Source organism: Sander vitreus, chromosome 7 (assembly GCF_031162955.1).
Source record: "Sander vitreus isolate 19-12246 chromosome 7, sanVit1, whole genome shotgun sequence".
Lineage (NCBI taxonomy): Eukaryota > Metazoa > Chordata > Actinopteri > Perciformes > Percidae > Sander > Sander vitreus.
In genome coordinates, this window is record NC_135861.1 from 24,313,492 (window position 1) to 24,329,144 (window position 15,653).

At 39.4% G+C, this 15,653-nt stretch overlaps 3 protein-coding genes across 4 annotated transcripts; all 3 read right to left on the reverse strand.

The window, feature by feature from the left end:
* Positions 1–2,784: 2,784 nt before the first annotated feature.
* On the reverse strand, positions 2,785–4,555 carry oard1 (O-acyl-ADP-ribose deacylase 1). Of its 2 annotated transcripts, none has more exons than XM_078254016.1 (5): positions 4,442–4,555; positions 3,954–4,119; positions 3,399–3,457; positions 3,155–3,267; positions 2,785–3,055 (listed from the first exon to the last, which is right to left on the reverse strand). In XM_078254016.1, the coding sequence occupies exons 2-5, from the start codon at positions 4,018–4,020 to the stop codon at positions 2,908–2,910; spliced, it is 387 nt and encodes a 128-aa protein (XP_078110142.1). In that variant the 5' UTR covers positions 4,021–4,119; positions 4,442–4,555; the 3' UTR covers positions 2,785–2,907. The 2 variants fall into 2 exon arrangements, with proteins under 2 accessions (XP_078110142.1, XP_078110141.1); XM_078254015.1 differs by having other exon boundaries at positions 4,277–4,555.
* A 576-nt stretch (positions 4,556–5,131) lies between these two features.
* guca1b (guanylate cyclase activator 1B) lies at positions 5,132–7,140 on the reverse strand. The gene is made up of 4 exons (XM_078255511.1): positions 6,850–7,140; positions 6,048–6,197; positions 5,801–5,915; positions 5,132–5,551 (listed from the first exon to the last, which is right to left on the reverse strand). Exons 1-4 carry the CDS (start codon positions 7,051–7,053, stop codon positions 5,427–5,429), a joined length of 594 nt encoding a protein of 197 aa, XP_078111637.1. The 5' UTR covers positions 7,054–7,140; the 3' UTR covers positions 5,132–5,426.
* A 2,508-nt stretch (positions 7,141–9,648) lies between these two features.
* On the reverse strand, positions 9,649–15,539 carry LOC144521146 (serine/threonine-protein phosphatase 4 regulatory subunit 2-like). Its single transcript, XM_078255509.1, has 8 exons — positions 14,788–15,539; positions 14,432–14,602; positions 14,140–14,233; positions 13,951–13,988; positions 13,703–13,777; positions 12,925–13,074; positions 12,403–12,680; positions 9,649–10,876 (listed from the first exon to the last, which is right to left on the reverse strand). The coding sequence occupies exons 1-8, from the start codon at positions 14,883–14,885 to the stop codon at positions 10,539–10,541; spliced, it is 1,242 nt and encodes a 413-aa protein (XP_078111635.1). The 5' UTR covers positions 14,886–15,539; the 3' UTR covers positions 9,649–10,538.
* Between the last annotated feature and the right edge of the window lie 114 nt (positions 15,540–15,653).

The window sequence follows — 15,653 nt, forward strand, 5'->3', positions numbered from 1 at the left end:
ACTCTTCATCCACGCTTTTCAGCGTGCCCACACAAAATACACTAAGTCCATCCATTATTTCCTCCCATTCTGCAGCAGGCCAGTGCTCACAGACATTTTCTACAGAGAAAACACACACTGCCCACTGCTGGGCAGTGTCAGATCTTCATTCCCAAATAATGAAGGTCAGACATCCCCAAAAAGACAATGGGGTGTAATAAATAAACTGTAAAAGTGATTAAACAAAGCTGATAATGAATGCATACTAAACATGTGTTAGTATGGGTGATTCATACTAACACATTTTTACTGTAATCCAACCAACTTCACTTTCCTTAATTTGAGTTTATAAAAATACTGATGAACCATATGTTCTGTGTATAAATACTCCAGCTAATGTAGACAGACTATATATCAGATTCTTAGGTACACTGTAGTCTAGCCTAGTTTACCCAATCAGAGAGCCTACTTTTGCTGCAGGCTCAGACTAAAGGAAGTCCCAGAACACCGGATAAACAAAACAAAAACTCATCACCAGGCTCAAACACTATCAGAGCCAATTAAATCTGTTATCTAAGCAACCCCAACGATACCCATAATACATAATGAGTGCACGACAAAACCCAAATGGCACACTGAGTTTATCGGTATGCACTGAATTTACAGTATAAGGGACTAAACTTTACTCTTATCCCATCCATAGAAGACAAATAAGTTAAAGGTCGGTTTTTAGAAAGATTGTAGCTGGTTTGAATCATTCTGCCTTACACTGGCTGGATGCTGAGGCAGCTCCGCTCAGGGATGTAATGGGATACTGCAGCACTAGAGAACCGTGTGCACAGAAACTTGCCTAGAAGCATCAGGGAGTCCCGCACTAACCTTCCCCCTCCCTCTCTCTCTGCCTTCTTCCTCTGCTTTTCTGTCAAGTCTTTATAATGTAAAAAAAAAATCATTAAAGTATTCTGTATATATCTAAATGTAATTACACATGAAAGATTGAAAGAGGGCAACAATGCCAGAACATACACTGACAAATAACAACTTCAGAAGTGTAAAAAAAAAACAGCGTGCCTGTAGTAGAAGGAGAACGTAGCTGCTTACCTTTTGTGCAGGTTGCTCTCAGGACACCAAGCTCTTCCCCTTCTCCACAGGCACCGAGACACTTTGAGATAGAGAGAAAAAAGAATCAATCTTCTCTTACTTTCTCTTATTTCCAGTTTCAGAATGAATAAGTCAGGAGTCTAACACAGCCCTCTAGACACACCTTTACTCTGTCCTCCTGTAAACTCTGCCACATATACACACACACACACACACACACATTCAAATGCACCCCAAGACTGGAGTACACAAATTGATAAAGATCTGCTCAGGGGAGGGATACAAACTACACACACTGCAGTTTTTTTTTCTTCCTCTTGCCCACTCGCTCTGCTTTTTTCCTGCCGTCTTTGCCTGCACTGCCTCCTGATTGGCTAAGCTGCTCTTCAATAACATAAGCTCTCTTCTTTAATTGGAACGGGGCCAGTTGTGTGGTGCACCAGAAACACTCCCGCCCAGCTCATCTCTCTTTTTCTCCCCCTAAGTGCCTGTGGAGAAGAATGCTGAGCTCTGCAATTTCATACGCATCGAGCAAAGAAAAAAAGGAATGGAGGACAGAGGGGGTGGGGGAGTATGTGGGAGAGAAAAGGAGTGAGAGTGGGAATGGGACAGAGCATCGGCGGCGGATCAGTGGAACGCAGTGGGACAAGCAGAAGACGCGTGGGAACAAAGAGCAAGGGGCTATTAGGTGGGGTGAGGGCAGATTTGGATGTACCGTCCACCAACCACAGCATGCTGGGGTGGGACAGCAGGTCACATGAAGGGAGATATCCCTGCACTCACTGCAGCACGAAGGTGGCTCTGCTGCAGTGTGGAGTCTAATTGCCAGGCAAGAAGGGGGATGGGAAGGGAGGATGAGGAGGAGAGGGGGGTTGGTTGCAGTGATGCCGAAGTACAGTCTTCCAGCCAACCATGGATATATGGGGGAAATGGGCAGGCAGCCGCAGCGTACAGCGGCTAATGCCTTTTACCTCATGAATTATTGAAGGTGCCCCAAAGGAGAGTGGGAGGGTCACAGACAGCAAACTACTGAGCCCGTTCAGACAGTCTCACTGCTTACTGAGGTTTATGATAATTACTCATTCCTGAAGTAAATGTGGTCAAATTATGAAATGGAGCCCCTTTTAAGTTAGATTATTTGATCCAACTAATGAAATGGACTGTTTTGAATGGAGATTGTGTAGTTTTAGCTCTCCGCTTCCCATCCTGAAGAAAATGAATGTGTGGAATTGACTTTGTGGTGTCAGGTTCTCTGCCACTCTTTCTTTGACTCACATCTGGTACCTCCAATGTGTCCCAGCTGCTTTGAAGAACAATACCCAAGTCAATAATGGATCACCCAATACCTCAACCAGAGGCTACAATGAGCACTCTAGAAGTTATATGGTGCCCACAGAGAAATGCAAATACAATGTTTGCTCAATCAACAACATAATTGCCTGGTGGGTGAATGCGTAAAGAAAGAGATGCTTGATATTTTAGGCTCAATGTCCTGGTGTAAAATACAATGTGACCAGAAGGGACAGATGAACAAATCCCAGTATCATCTAGATTTATCAACAAATCTAGATTAGTGTGTTTCAGAAGCAGTCCTCATCTTGTCAAATGGCTGAAAGCTGGTGATTGCAGAAGTGACTGTAGATACAGATATTAGATGATCAGCAAAAATGTGTCATCTACTGTAGTTGAAGAAGTTCATGAAAGTTTGGTTGATTTTGATGTGGTCTATACATTTATTTCCCCAATGAAAATAGTGGCCACATACTGTGGGAATGATACAGAAAAGTACATACAATTATAATTACAATAAACAAACTTTTCTATCAATCATCTGCGCTTGTTTTCCTTCATCACTGTGGTCTCTGCTCTCTCAGGGAGGCTGTAGACTGTGATGGAGATGTCTGTGTGTTTGAAGACCTGTTCCAGTATCTCTGACACTTTGCTCCACTGCAGTCGATCCAGGCCACAACCAATACTGTCAGTAAGAGAGAGGCAAAACAAAACTCGTCAGAAGAATTTCTCTCTTGAAACTGATTTGATTAAGTATCACTAAATAACTGAAAATCATACAAACCGAGGCATTGATATTCTTGTTACTCCGTTGGCTGCACAGTGTGACTTCATGTCCTCCAGGCTCTGTCTCAGGCTGTCATAGGTGGGCTTTTGGCTGGCCTTTTTCTTTGTGATCTGCAATGTAATAACAGGCAAGCAACAATAATAATATGAACTTAAAAAAAAAAAAAAAAAAAAGAAAAAAAAAAGAATGTTACAATGACAATTTGCAGGGGAACAATTCTAATTATGTGATACATATTTACCAGATAGTAGACATAACGCCCGTCTCTTTTTAGTACAGCACATTCTCCTGTCCGCTTTTCTGTTTGGAGATAAAAAAAGATAAAAATCAGAATAGGACACAACACAAACTCCAGGCATAATGTTTTTAAACCTTTAAGCTGGTAAGCACTGGTGAAGAAGTCATTACAAAAACATGTTACAACCCACAGGGGTTTATTTTAAATTTTAGTGGTGATCCTCAAGTTTCCAAAGAGACCAAATATATCAGGATGGATTTTGGATTTTTGGTGTACAAAATGATGCATGAGACAACAAGAATATTTTCATGTGATGGGATGCTGAAGCCATAAAAGCAGCCAACTTCTGTATCAATTAATACAGAATATATATATATATATGTGATATTGTGTAGAATAAGACGTTTTTACAACTGTAAAGCTAGGGCTTTTATTAGACTTCTGCTAAACACAAAACCAGATTTCTCGGTGCTGAACAAAATTATCACCTGGGAATCAATACCCCGAAATAAGACATTTTCACTCTTGATGAATTATTAATAAAAAGGGCTGACTCACTCTGTTCCTTTAACTCCTCTACCCCTTTGAACTTCTCCTTGAACATCACTGCTATGCCTGCCCCCATGCGGCAGTCCTCACTGATGCAGTGGGCCAAAGCCTCATCCTTGGGGCAGGAGAACAGGCTCCCAGTGACATAATTCAGTCTCCCGCTGTCTTCTGCAGCCTAGCCAGGAGGGGGCAGCGTTGTACCGTGTGATGAAGCATAATGACAGAACAAGAAATAAGCATTAGGTTAAAGGGGAACGATGGCAGAAACACCTTTTTTAGCGTACGTGAAACCAAGACAGATACCATTTTTTCCCTACAAATGTAAGCTTTACCTTACAGTGTACTGTGTTGACCGGTTTCTCAAGTTCAGACGACATTGACAACAGTGATTGGAGCACTTGAGCGGTGAGTTTATTTACTGTGCTCAGTCTTCGGTGTGTTCAACACTTGTAAGCTAGGTTATCATGCGACAGAAAAAAAATCTTCATATAACTTACAAACACTTGACTGCAGGTGACCGTTTTTAATCCTAAATAAAGGTAGTTTCGGGTTGCTCTTTGTTAGCTCAGTAGACTAGTCACTCTGAAGCAGCCTCGACGTTTGCCTGTCTTCTCGCGAGAAAACAAGATACTTTGTGGAGGGGCGGTACCTCCTGGAAAAAGGTTTCTGGATGATATTCAGTACTAACTGCATATATTATCACCAGAATCCATGATTTGACTACCTATTTGAACAAACCTTTTTTTTACAAGAATATTAACAAAAATACTGAAACCTACTACCAACTTTTTTTGTTGAAAATCGTGAAATTGTCTTTACTAATCCTAATATTTGTCAATAAATGAAATTGTATTGTTCTCAATTCTCAAATTAGTGCATTGTTTACCTCATTGAATACATCAAATGTCTATCAAACAAAACAGGCCGTGTGAAATTGGCATTATTTTTATTTTTTTTACAGACACTGCAATCCTTAGTCACCAAACTGAGTAAATCAATGAAAATGATAGTTATAAATTGTCCCGCCCTAACAGGTATAACTAAATGAATGAGAAAAATGTCAATCAATCACTCTGTACACATCCACACAGTCCTGAGAAGAGGTCTAATCAACTTGAAACACTTGTCAATGACAGATCACAGTTGTGTAGGGGCTTTAATTATTTTTTTAATCACTTTTATGCTCATTTTATGACAAAACAAAAAAAGAAAATACAGGAAGCACCTTGTGTCTGCAGCATCTGTAAAATACAGACATACTGTATAGACAGACCTACAAGACCATAGCAGCCATAGTTTTACAAGCAAAGTACAGTATTGTTGTGGACACACATCTAATTCTTATAGCATACAGAACAATACCAGGATGACTATGGTGTTGTCTTTTATAACTGCAATAGATACAAAATCACAACATGATTGGTCACACATAAAGGATGTGTGTACAGTATATGACCATATATACATGTCCATGTTCCAGCCTTAGGAGTCAGAACTGCCCCTTCGCTCGTTGATCCAGTCCCCAGGGTTGATGTCCATCTGCAGCATCTTCATCACCCACTTGTCCCTCCGTGCTCCATCAATAAACTCCTCCAGCGAGAGCTCCCCTAAGTGACAAGGGACAGCCATTAATTCACTCTACATTTCTCCCTTCCTTTAATTCATTAATTTGATAAGGAGAGGACCATTGTACAACTGAGTTACACTTTCCCCTTTTAATATACACAAGCAACAACGGACACATACACACTTTTACATAAACACCCCACAAAGCCATTACAGCAGCCTGACGCAGACCTTTTGAATCATTCATGAATCACTTTGAGCTGTCAGAAAACTGACTGACTGACACTCACCATCTCCATTTTCATCCACCAGCTCAAATATCCGGTCAACCACTTGGTCTGGGGTTAGCAGAAGGCAATCTTTATCCAGCTCCCCATGGCAGGCTTTCTTCAGTCGATAAATAGACTGAGAGTGACAGGAAAGTAAGTTACAACGGCTCTTGCACTGACTACATGCTTTATCTTGAAATATTCTCTAAAAATGTTTTCAAAGCTTTAACAGATCAATATTTGCATATAGTATAACACTAAATATTACCTCCACAATTTCAAGAAGCTCTGTTTTATCAATGCATCCACTTCCATCTTTATCATACATTTTGAATGTCCATTTAAGCTTATGTTCCAGTTTACCCCTCAGGACCAGGTTCAAGGCTGCCACGTACTCCAGAAAATCAATAGTGTTGTCCTGTGCACATGAAGAGTCAGCGTTAAAATGTCATGAAGCAAAATGTTTCTTTACTTTGACAGGAAAAAATGTCTGTACTGCAACGTACTTGATACAATATAAAGAGTCTTCCTACTAGAAACAACAATTAAAAGAATATGTAGGGCTCCAAGCAATGATTATATTTTAGTTTATCTGAAGATTATTTTCCCAATTAATTGTTTAGACTACAACCTGCCAGAAAATATCCATCGTGATTTCCCAAGGCCAAAAGTTGACATTTCCAAATTGCAAATTTCAATTGCTTGTTTTGCCTGATATTCAGATTAAGATATTTAGTGTACTTTCATAGAGGACTATGAAAATCAGCAAATATTCACATTTCAGAAGCAGGAAATTGTACATTTATGCCTTCCAACTATCAAAATCGTTCTTCAAAATAAATGAAAATTAATTTAATTTAGTTTAATTTTCTGTCGAGTGACTAAGTAATGACCATCGTGTTTTAGCTCTAAACAATCAGCATTAACAGCAATTGTCACAAATGCTTCCAATCAACAAATATTCACTATAACTGTGGCAAATGTAGTGTCAATACCAAAATGAGACAAAGGGCTACAGTGACCTGTATGTAAAAGGCTCACACTTCCACACAACAGAAGTTTTTACTTACGCCGTTCTTGTCAAAGGCTCGAAACATGTTTTCAATGTAATCTCCGGCCTCCTTGTTATCAGCAACGCCAAAAAATCCCTTGAACTCATGCATAAAGAGAGTTCCACTTGGGCACTCCACAACAAATTTTTTGTACCATTCCTGCAGCTCTGCCACATCGATTTCCTTGTCTGGGTTACTCTCCTCGCTTAGGCGCTGACCCATTGTGGAATTTTTTTTTTTCTCCCTAAAGACTGAAATGATTTCTTATATTACATGAAACTGTTTGAGCTGAGTAACTTTTTTTCAAAGCTTCCCTCTACATTACAGAAGCCACAAATTTGAGTCCTCCATTATCGAGCCAATTACTGCGAAAGATAAGCAAAAGATCAAATCGATTGAAATGACATGAAAGTCCATACAAACTGAACTATTATTGGACTCTCTATTGTGGAAAATCCCCTCTGAGAGTCAGACACGGACACAGGGTATTATGGACCACATGATAAGGGATTAGTAATGGGTACTTGTCAAAATCAATTAGTTTACAAAAAGATCATGAGGATTTTCTTGTAGCCTGGCTTCTACCTATTGTGGAAAGTACATCTGTGTGCTTTGTAGAAACACACTTCCTAATAAGTTTTTAAGAACCTCCTATGGTATAATGGACATTGTATTACCAATGCAATTAGTATAGGCCTATTGTATGAATACAGTTTTGCTTTTAGTTTGCATGGTATGACTCAATTGACTTATGTGTGTGTAAAGGTAAAACATGCTAAGGTAAACTCAGGATTAAGGTCCTTATGTCATATGATAATGTAAAATGGGAAGCGTCCTAATTTACACATCAGTCAGTTTACAATCACAGGGTCTAATGAAAAGATGCTATTAGTTGCATTATGGGAAATGTAGGATTCAGCATTTCTGGAAGAGCTTGACCCACTTTTAGCTAGTAAAAATCAGGATATCTCATGCACTGCTGTTTAGATTTTGACAATTCTTCGTTAATCTGTCTCTGGCGAACTTTATGGTAGTGGAATAATAAATCACTGATGTACACCTTTAAGTAATCTTTCCCGTTATTGTAAGTTCCTGACCAGTCTGATGATTCACACAGGCTGTGTTTAGTTATCCCAGACAGCTCTGACTTTCAGAAGCCATGTTATTTACTGCTCCCCTGATTACTGCCTGCTTCAGTCTCACTAAAGCCTATAATAAGTGTGTCGTAGCTAAATTCTCTAATGACGGACATTATAATTTAGGCGTGAAGCGTAAATATATTTAGGAAATGGGTGGAAACATCTAACAAGCTTTTGGCCTTCTTTGAGTATTGGGCAGTGGAGTAGTCCATGGAAATTTGGAAATACTGTTAGTGTTAACCGTAGCCATTGTCTGCAGACGAAAGCTTGGCCTGGCCCAACACCTCGCTATGCAGACAACAGGGATGTGATCATAGCTTAGAAATGTCAAGGCCATCTGAGGTGTTACTGGATGTTATCCTCACATGATTAAAAGTATTCACAGCATCTGCTCTTATGTAAGAGATATTTAAAGTTCCACCCATATTTTCCTTCATCCAATCATCCTACATAAGTTGTACTCCTGTACCCGGGACGGATCTAGTTAAGACCCACAATTTCTATACCCATAACTGGTTTGCATTGACATGTACTTCCTGTACTGTTTGGCTTATAGAATAACTAGCTAATGGCTAGCAGCTCTGTGACTTGTACTTGATCTAAATGCTCACAACAGCATGCTAACATGCTTAACATGTTAGCATCATGCAAACATTTGCCATCATACATTAAGTTCAGCTGAGGCTGATGGGAATGTCACGAATTCTGCAGGCATGTTGAAATATTGAAATTTTGACCAGATGATGGCACTACATGAGAAGTCTAGGAGATCAAATGTATTACAAGTCATCCTCAGGCCAAGAATGTGTGTGCTTGCTATCTTTAAAAACGAAATGGCTCATAATGCAGCATGACAAGAAGACCCTCATTCATGCTGTCATAATCTCCCGTTTGGACTACTGCAATGGAGTCCTGTCTGTGGTCCCCAGCAAAACCCTAGACAGGCTCCAGTATGTCCAAAACTCACCTACACCAAGACGTGGCAGCACATCACCCCAACCCTCATCCACCTTCACTGGCTCCCACTTAAGTCCCGCATCACATTTAAAAGCCTCCTTCTCACCTACAAATCCCTCCATGCCCTGGCCACACAGCACCTCTCCGCCCACAGACGCTGGCCTGCTCTCCAATCCCCACACCAGACTCTGTACCTTCAGAAACAGAGCCTTTAGTGTTGCAGCTCCGTCCCTCTGGAACACCCTCCCTGCAAATGTCCGAAATGCTACATCCCTGGACTTTTTACAAAAACTTCTGAAACACCACCCGTTTCCCACAGCCTACATCCTCCTTTAGCTTAGCCACAGTGATTCTGTAAAGTGTCCTTGGGTTTCATGAAAGGCGCTATATAAGTAAGTTATTATTTATGTTGGTATGTTAACATGAAGGTTATGGTGTACAATTGGCATTCTAGCATATTATGCCAGCATTAAGTCAAAGTACAGAAGACAGAAATTGGGTTTGAGAGGTGTCATGAACTTAGTATTACACAAGGAGCTTTTGTGCAGTGTGCAGTCACTTGTGTAGCTATTGATGGGTGGCTATTCCAAGGGTGACCCCTCAAGTGTGGTTAAAAGGTAATCAGTCAGTGCCCCTCGCTGTTCTGCAGATATGAAACATAACTGGATTTGCAATAAAAAATAAAAAGAATCTCCCTTAATATTAATTGAGCATACTACACTTTACATTTTTTGTATTTATTGCTTTCCATGAATACTATGATACAAGCTCAGGCATTCAACTTCCAGCGATTATCAGTTTTACAAAGGCAGTGGACATGTATTACAAGTCTACAAAAACGGATTTACAGATGCGTACTGTAAAAATCCAAGCTATCAAAAGGGAAATTTGTACAACTAATGTATAACAAGTGTAAAACTATCTTGTGTTCTGTTAACAGATTTTGATGCAGAAATGGCTTCCCTTAAGCCAAAAACCAATATTCTATCAAACCAAACTGGTTTACTACTGGCAAATTGTGTGTTTATGTTGGCTTCATACAGCAGCAAAACTGACATTTTTCACATTCTTCAAGAAAACAAGTGCAATATAATGTTAATAAGAAATACATTTGTATTGTGTACTGTTATGTGCTTCATAGAAAAAGCACAGACGTTTGTGAAGTGTTGCTTCACATTCTTAACATCGTGTTCTGATTCAACACAGGCGGGACACATTTATCAGAAAAATAGTCAAAACAACTATGCTTAAGCCAAAACACAACTCAAACTGTCAAATATATCATTTTGGAAATGCATGACAAATGACTTAAGAATAATGAAATCACTGAATACATCAGTTATCAGGGTTAAATTATAACACTCATATAAAAATCAGGGGAAAAAAAATATTTGAAAATTGTCAACAGTGGAAAAAAAAAAAAAAAAAGTCTCCACAATCTTTAAATCATGTCCTTCCAGTTTACAGACCAGGTGATGTGTGGACTTGAGTATTTGAAATTGAAGAAGACAAAAAGATCCCTCTGTGTAGAATCTCAAGGTTGATATCGCTCCTGGTCCACAGTGCTACAGATATACCCATTGGTGTGGTATCATACAGTGTAAAAATAAGTCAATTGGCAGGCTGGGTTTCAATATAGTCATGTTCCCCAGGCTCTATTGCAGTCTTTGCGCTGTTTGAACTGTCAGCGTTGCCCTCTGTTGACAAGTCAGGTGAACTACTAGAAGAGGGGACCTGCTTGTCGCTGGCTAGGCCTTTTCCATCACTACTACTGCTGCTGCTGCTGCTGCTGCACTCCCCATGTTCCTGCTCAAAACTTGTACCCTTCTCTGATGGAGCAGGCTGCTCAGGGTGATCCACAGTGCTGTCCTCCTCCAGACTGTGGACGTCCCCCCTCTCAGATGAGTCTTCTTCCCTTTCAGAAGGTTCTGCCTGTGTGCTGCTGGGCTCTAAAGGACCAAAGTGGACAACATTAGGGATGCAACCAATGATTATTTTCATTATCAATCACCAAGTTGTTTGTAAATTGTCAGAAAATAGTGAAAAATGGCCATCACAAATTCCAAAAGCCCAAGGTGACGGTTTTGTTTTGTCCGACCAACAGTCCAAAACCCAAACCTTTTCAGTTTCCTTTCACAAGAGATATTGAAGACCAAGGAGACCAACTAACTTTTTTCTAATCGATCAAACATCAAACCCTTAATTCACCATTCTTTGCAGCTGTAAACATTTTACTGTTACATTCAGAATAACAAACAATCTGTGGTTAACTAATAAATGTATTACTTATAATATATTTAGCACTGCACTTCTATAACATTGTCGGACTGATGATGGACGGTTAAAAAAGGGGGAACAGTACAGCAGGATGGGTTGGATTATGCTTTTGTAAAGTAACAACATGAGGTGTGGTGCAACAGAAAGTGCTCCAAGTTTATGGATGACATGTAATCTCTGCCGAGATCGTTTGTGGATCAAAACTGAGATTATTGTCTAAAGTGAGTCCAAGGGATTTCAATTTGTTGACCTGTTCCATCTTGTTATGAATGGTGACGGTACAGTCCAGTGTTTGTTGCGTCGAAGACCATTTCTTTTGTTTTCTCCAAGTTCAGATGGAGGTAGTTGTCATATGGTCTTTTTTATTCCATGCATTCTTCTTCCTGGTCCCTAGTGCATACATTACCCACAATACAGCCTAACCGCAAAAATAGAAACACTGTTGTGCAGTCATTCCAATACCCACATATTAATGTTAAGACTCTCTCAAATTCACTTTGTGATAACAATAGCAGCTAAGAGACTTGCACTAGAAAGATCCATTTGGTTTCTTTTGGTGTCCGTGCAGACAGTTTGAAAAGGTTCACCTAAGCTATGGTATAACTGCCATACTACTATATTATTTGTTATTATTGAACATGTTTTTGTTATATTTATTTAATCTATTTATGAATATTGAGTGTCAATGTCAATTAGGAACCAAAGTTAATTTTGCGTTGCACACGGACACTTTAAGGTGCAACAGGAGAAACACACACATGGGGTGAGAAGTTATTCTCCGTGTGTGGACGACAAGAGTTACTCGTGTTTTGAGAGAAAAAGTAAAGATGTTTTTCATTTTAGTTTTATGAACCGGGTATTTTCAAGTGAACTCATTCCCTCTTGGTTATATGCAGCCAAGCGAGGTATGTGTATTACGTTTGTATTTCCCGAGTGTATTTCTATTTACCTTTTTTACAGTGTATGTGAATGTGTTCATCTTTTACATTGTCATACTGTAGTTTGATGGTGGATGTGATGGCGGTGAAAAGGATGACAAGTGCAATAAACCCATCGGTAACCAGAACCATGGTGTCGTTTATTTCCCGGAGGGAGTGATATATGGCATAGCCCTCTGTCTACGAAGACACCACAAATACCTACAGTGTTGTTGTTGAAACACTTAAATATACATACGTCAGCCTAAGTGAACACTTACCATGATCCTCTGAAATAGTAGATGTGTCACTAGATGTTCCACTTTTGTACTCTTGACCACATGATTCTTCTGAAGACTCTGGTTCTTCCGACGAGCTCTCCGACTCTTTACAACAAGACGACTTCCTTTCTTCACTTTCTGTTTCATCCTCCTCTTTTTCATCAAACTTGAGTCTCTTGACCTCATGTTTACCAGCATCAGAATCCTCTTCCTCCTCGGGGTGCTTGTTCTTTATCCCACTGTTGGGCGTAATTTCGCCCTCTGATGGTGAGGGATCACTGCAGCAATGACAGAAACATAGGGGATCAGTTCAATAAATGATATACGATTTAAAGTAACAAGTAGCACATATATATTCATTTTAAAGATTGGGTCTTTGGAAGATCTCCGTGTGGATAAAATGTTGGGTCTTGACAGATATTGGTGTACCTGCATTTTAAATAACATACAGAGTAGACTAACTCAGTATACTACACCATCACTCACAGTGGCACATAGGTACATACTTCTTATTTCACTTACCCGATATGGTGCTCCTCCACCTCCTCTGTGGTTGGCTCTGGTTCTTTACTGACTGCACAGTCAGGCAGCCCGTTGGTGGAAAGCGAAGCCGACAATGACAACTTTGGTCTGGTGAGCGGTTTTGGTGTGTCTGGCCCATTTACATTTCGACTGCAAAAAATAGAAAAATGACCATTTCTTATGCGAGTCATATCACAATATGGCAAATCTACAGAACTACTAAGACCCAAACTGACAGGCAATATATAACTGCCCTTACTATTAGGGCTGCACAACAGTTTTTTTTATCGTCATCATGATATCAACTGGTGCAATAAACACATTGAGAAGGGCTGCGACCTATCGCGAAAAACACTCAGAGATTTTTTTGTGTTGGTTGAAAGAAATATCAGTAGAAAACTGCACTTCAAAATGTAACTTTTTTTAGAGGTGCCCATTTTATTGTCAATTCAATGTTCAATTTGTTCAATAAAAGAATATTGTATATGATTTCCTTCCATTTGTTTTAAATTCAATTTGTTGTATTTTAGCAGAACACTGAAAGCAGCAGAAATGCAGAACTGAGAACACTAATATCTGTTTATCGCAAATAATATCATTATCGCGATATTCAACAACGTTATCGCATATTTTCCTCATATCATGCAGCCCTACTTACTATAGCCTTGTTGGATTTTTGGATATGTTACTTTAAACTAATTCAACTTTCCACTTTGGTGGTGTATGAGGCACATTTTGATTTGTGGACGTCAATAATTGACAAGTATGTGGCTCCCACCTGTCTGAATATAGAGAAGAGTTACCAGGAAACATCACTCCGTTCATTCTGTTTACACTGGATGTCCCATTTTTCCTTCGAAAAAAGTAGAAAGGCACAAAAACAACTTGCTGTTAATTGTAACTTTGTAAGTGTGACTTAAATAAGCAAATTTAAGGGAGCTGTCAGTGTGCATCGGAAGCAGCTTCACAGAAATACTGCAGCCAGCAGAGCAGGGGGAGCAAAGGCTTAACAGCTAAAGTACTTACTCTGATGTGGGGTACACACAGCTGACCACCATTACATTCTGCAATACAGAAACAACAATATATATTAGAATTCAATTTAAAGCCATGGGAAGTATGCTTAAAACAATATTCAACAATATTGTTTATCATGAGTGAAAAGATTTAACATTACAGTTTGTGGACTTTGACACGGAGCAGTGCAGTGCTCACCTTCTCTAAACCCATGAGAAACTTCTCTGTTCCTGTATAGTTGCGCTTGGGGTCTGTAAGGAGTTCACATAGACGCTGGATGGTGAATGGGATTCTGGAAAAGTGATCAAGAGATATATTTAGGATTAGTCACACATAGCCCTTTCACAGCCATATGTTTTTTGTGAGAGGCCACATGCCAAATATTAAGTTGAGTGACCCTAACTGAACATGACACTGAACTGCTACATTATTTAGTTTTGTATGGGGTTGTTTGCAGTATGTTAAGTGTCTTATTATCAGCTGTACTCACCCATTGTAACCATCCACTATTTTTAAGATCCTCGACTTCATCTCTTCGAAGGGAATATAATCTACATTGGGATTATGTGGCGCTCTCTGTTCTGGTGTTGATGCCTGGAAATCATCCATGACTTTTTCCAACTTAAACACAAAGTATGTTTTGAACTGTGACCATGAGATCCTGCAAGATATTGGAAATGCAAGTTTGCATGTCATACACAAAAGAATAAAAAGTATTGGGACACATTTTTACTAAAAAGTAGTAGGCAAGTAGGCTTCATATACAGGAAAACTGATGACTTAATTGCTGTGTGTGAAGATTTGTAGAACTTGTAATGATTTGTGTGAGCCCTATAGACTACTCACATTGGCTGCCCTGTCTTGGCAACATGACACAGGAATTGCTCTAGTTCTGGACAGGTCTCTTTCTTGCCTTTCTTCTCAAAATCTGTAAATGCCCACATGAAAAGCAGAAAAAATACTTTATTGGTAATAACGTTAATCCAAACAGCACACAAATCTAATCCAAACTGAACCAAACAATGTCTGTATCTGCATTGACCTTAATCTAAAATTTAAAACAATCCAGAAGCATACAACCATTAGAGAATATTCTGTAAAATTATTCTGGAAAGTTGTTAGTTTCGTTTTAGGCTAACGTAACTTCTGTCACATGCATCAAGTGCACCCTGGCAATGATCAAATGATTGTAAAGTGTCAATTATAAGCTGTATCAAGTGGACATATGCTCAACAGGAAAGAAAACAAGTTATACACCACATCATAAAATCGTCAAACACCAATGTCAGTGAACTAGCTAGCTAACTAGAAAGTTTTTGTAAAAGTTAGTAAATTAGCATTTTTGTTGTGATGCTAACATTACCCAGCTAGCGTTAGCTGTTTACAGTATCAGTAACGTTACGGGAATACATGTGTCAAACGTATACAATGTGACGAACTTCTCTCTTGAAGAAGATAGCATTGAACTAGCTAGGACAGGACAGATTGTCCCTACTCCCTAGGTTACGTTAACGTTAATCGTTGTTAGTAAGCTAAGTTACGGTAAGGCCAAAGGGGTAGCTAAGGCACGTAACGTTAGCGTAGTTAGCTAACATTACATATTTTTACCGGGGGCGTCAAAACAAACGTCAAAACCATTTACTCATAACGAATCACTTATTTTAATAACTGTAAATATTGCCTTGAAAAGCCTCCAATAACGCGTCGATGTC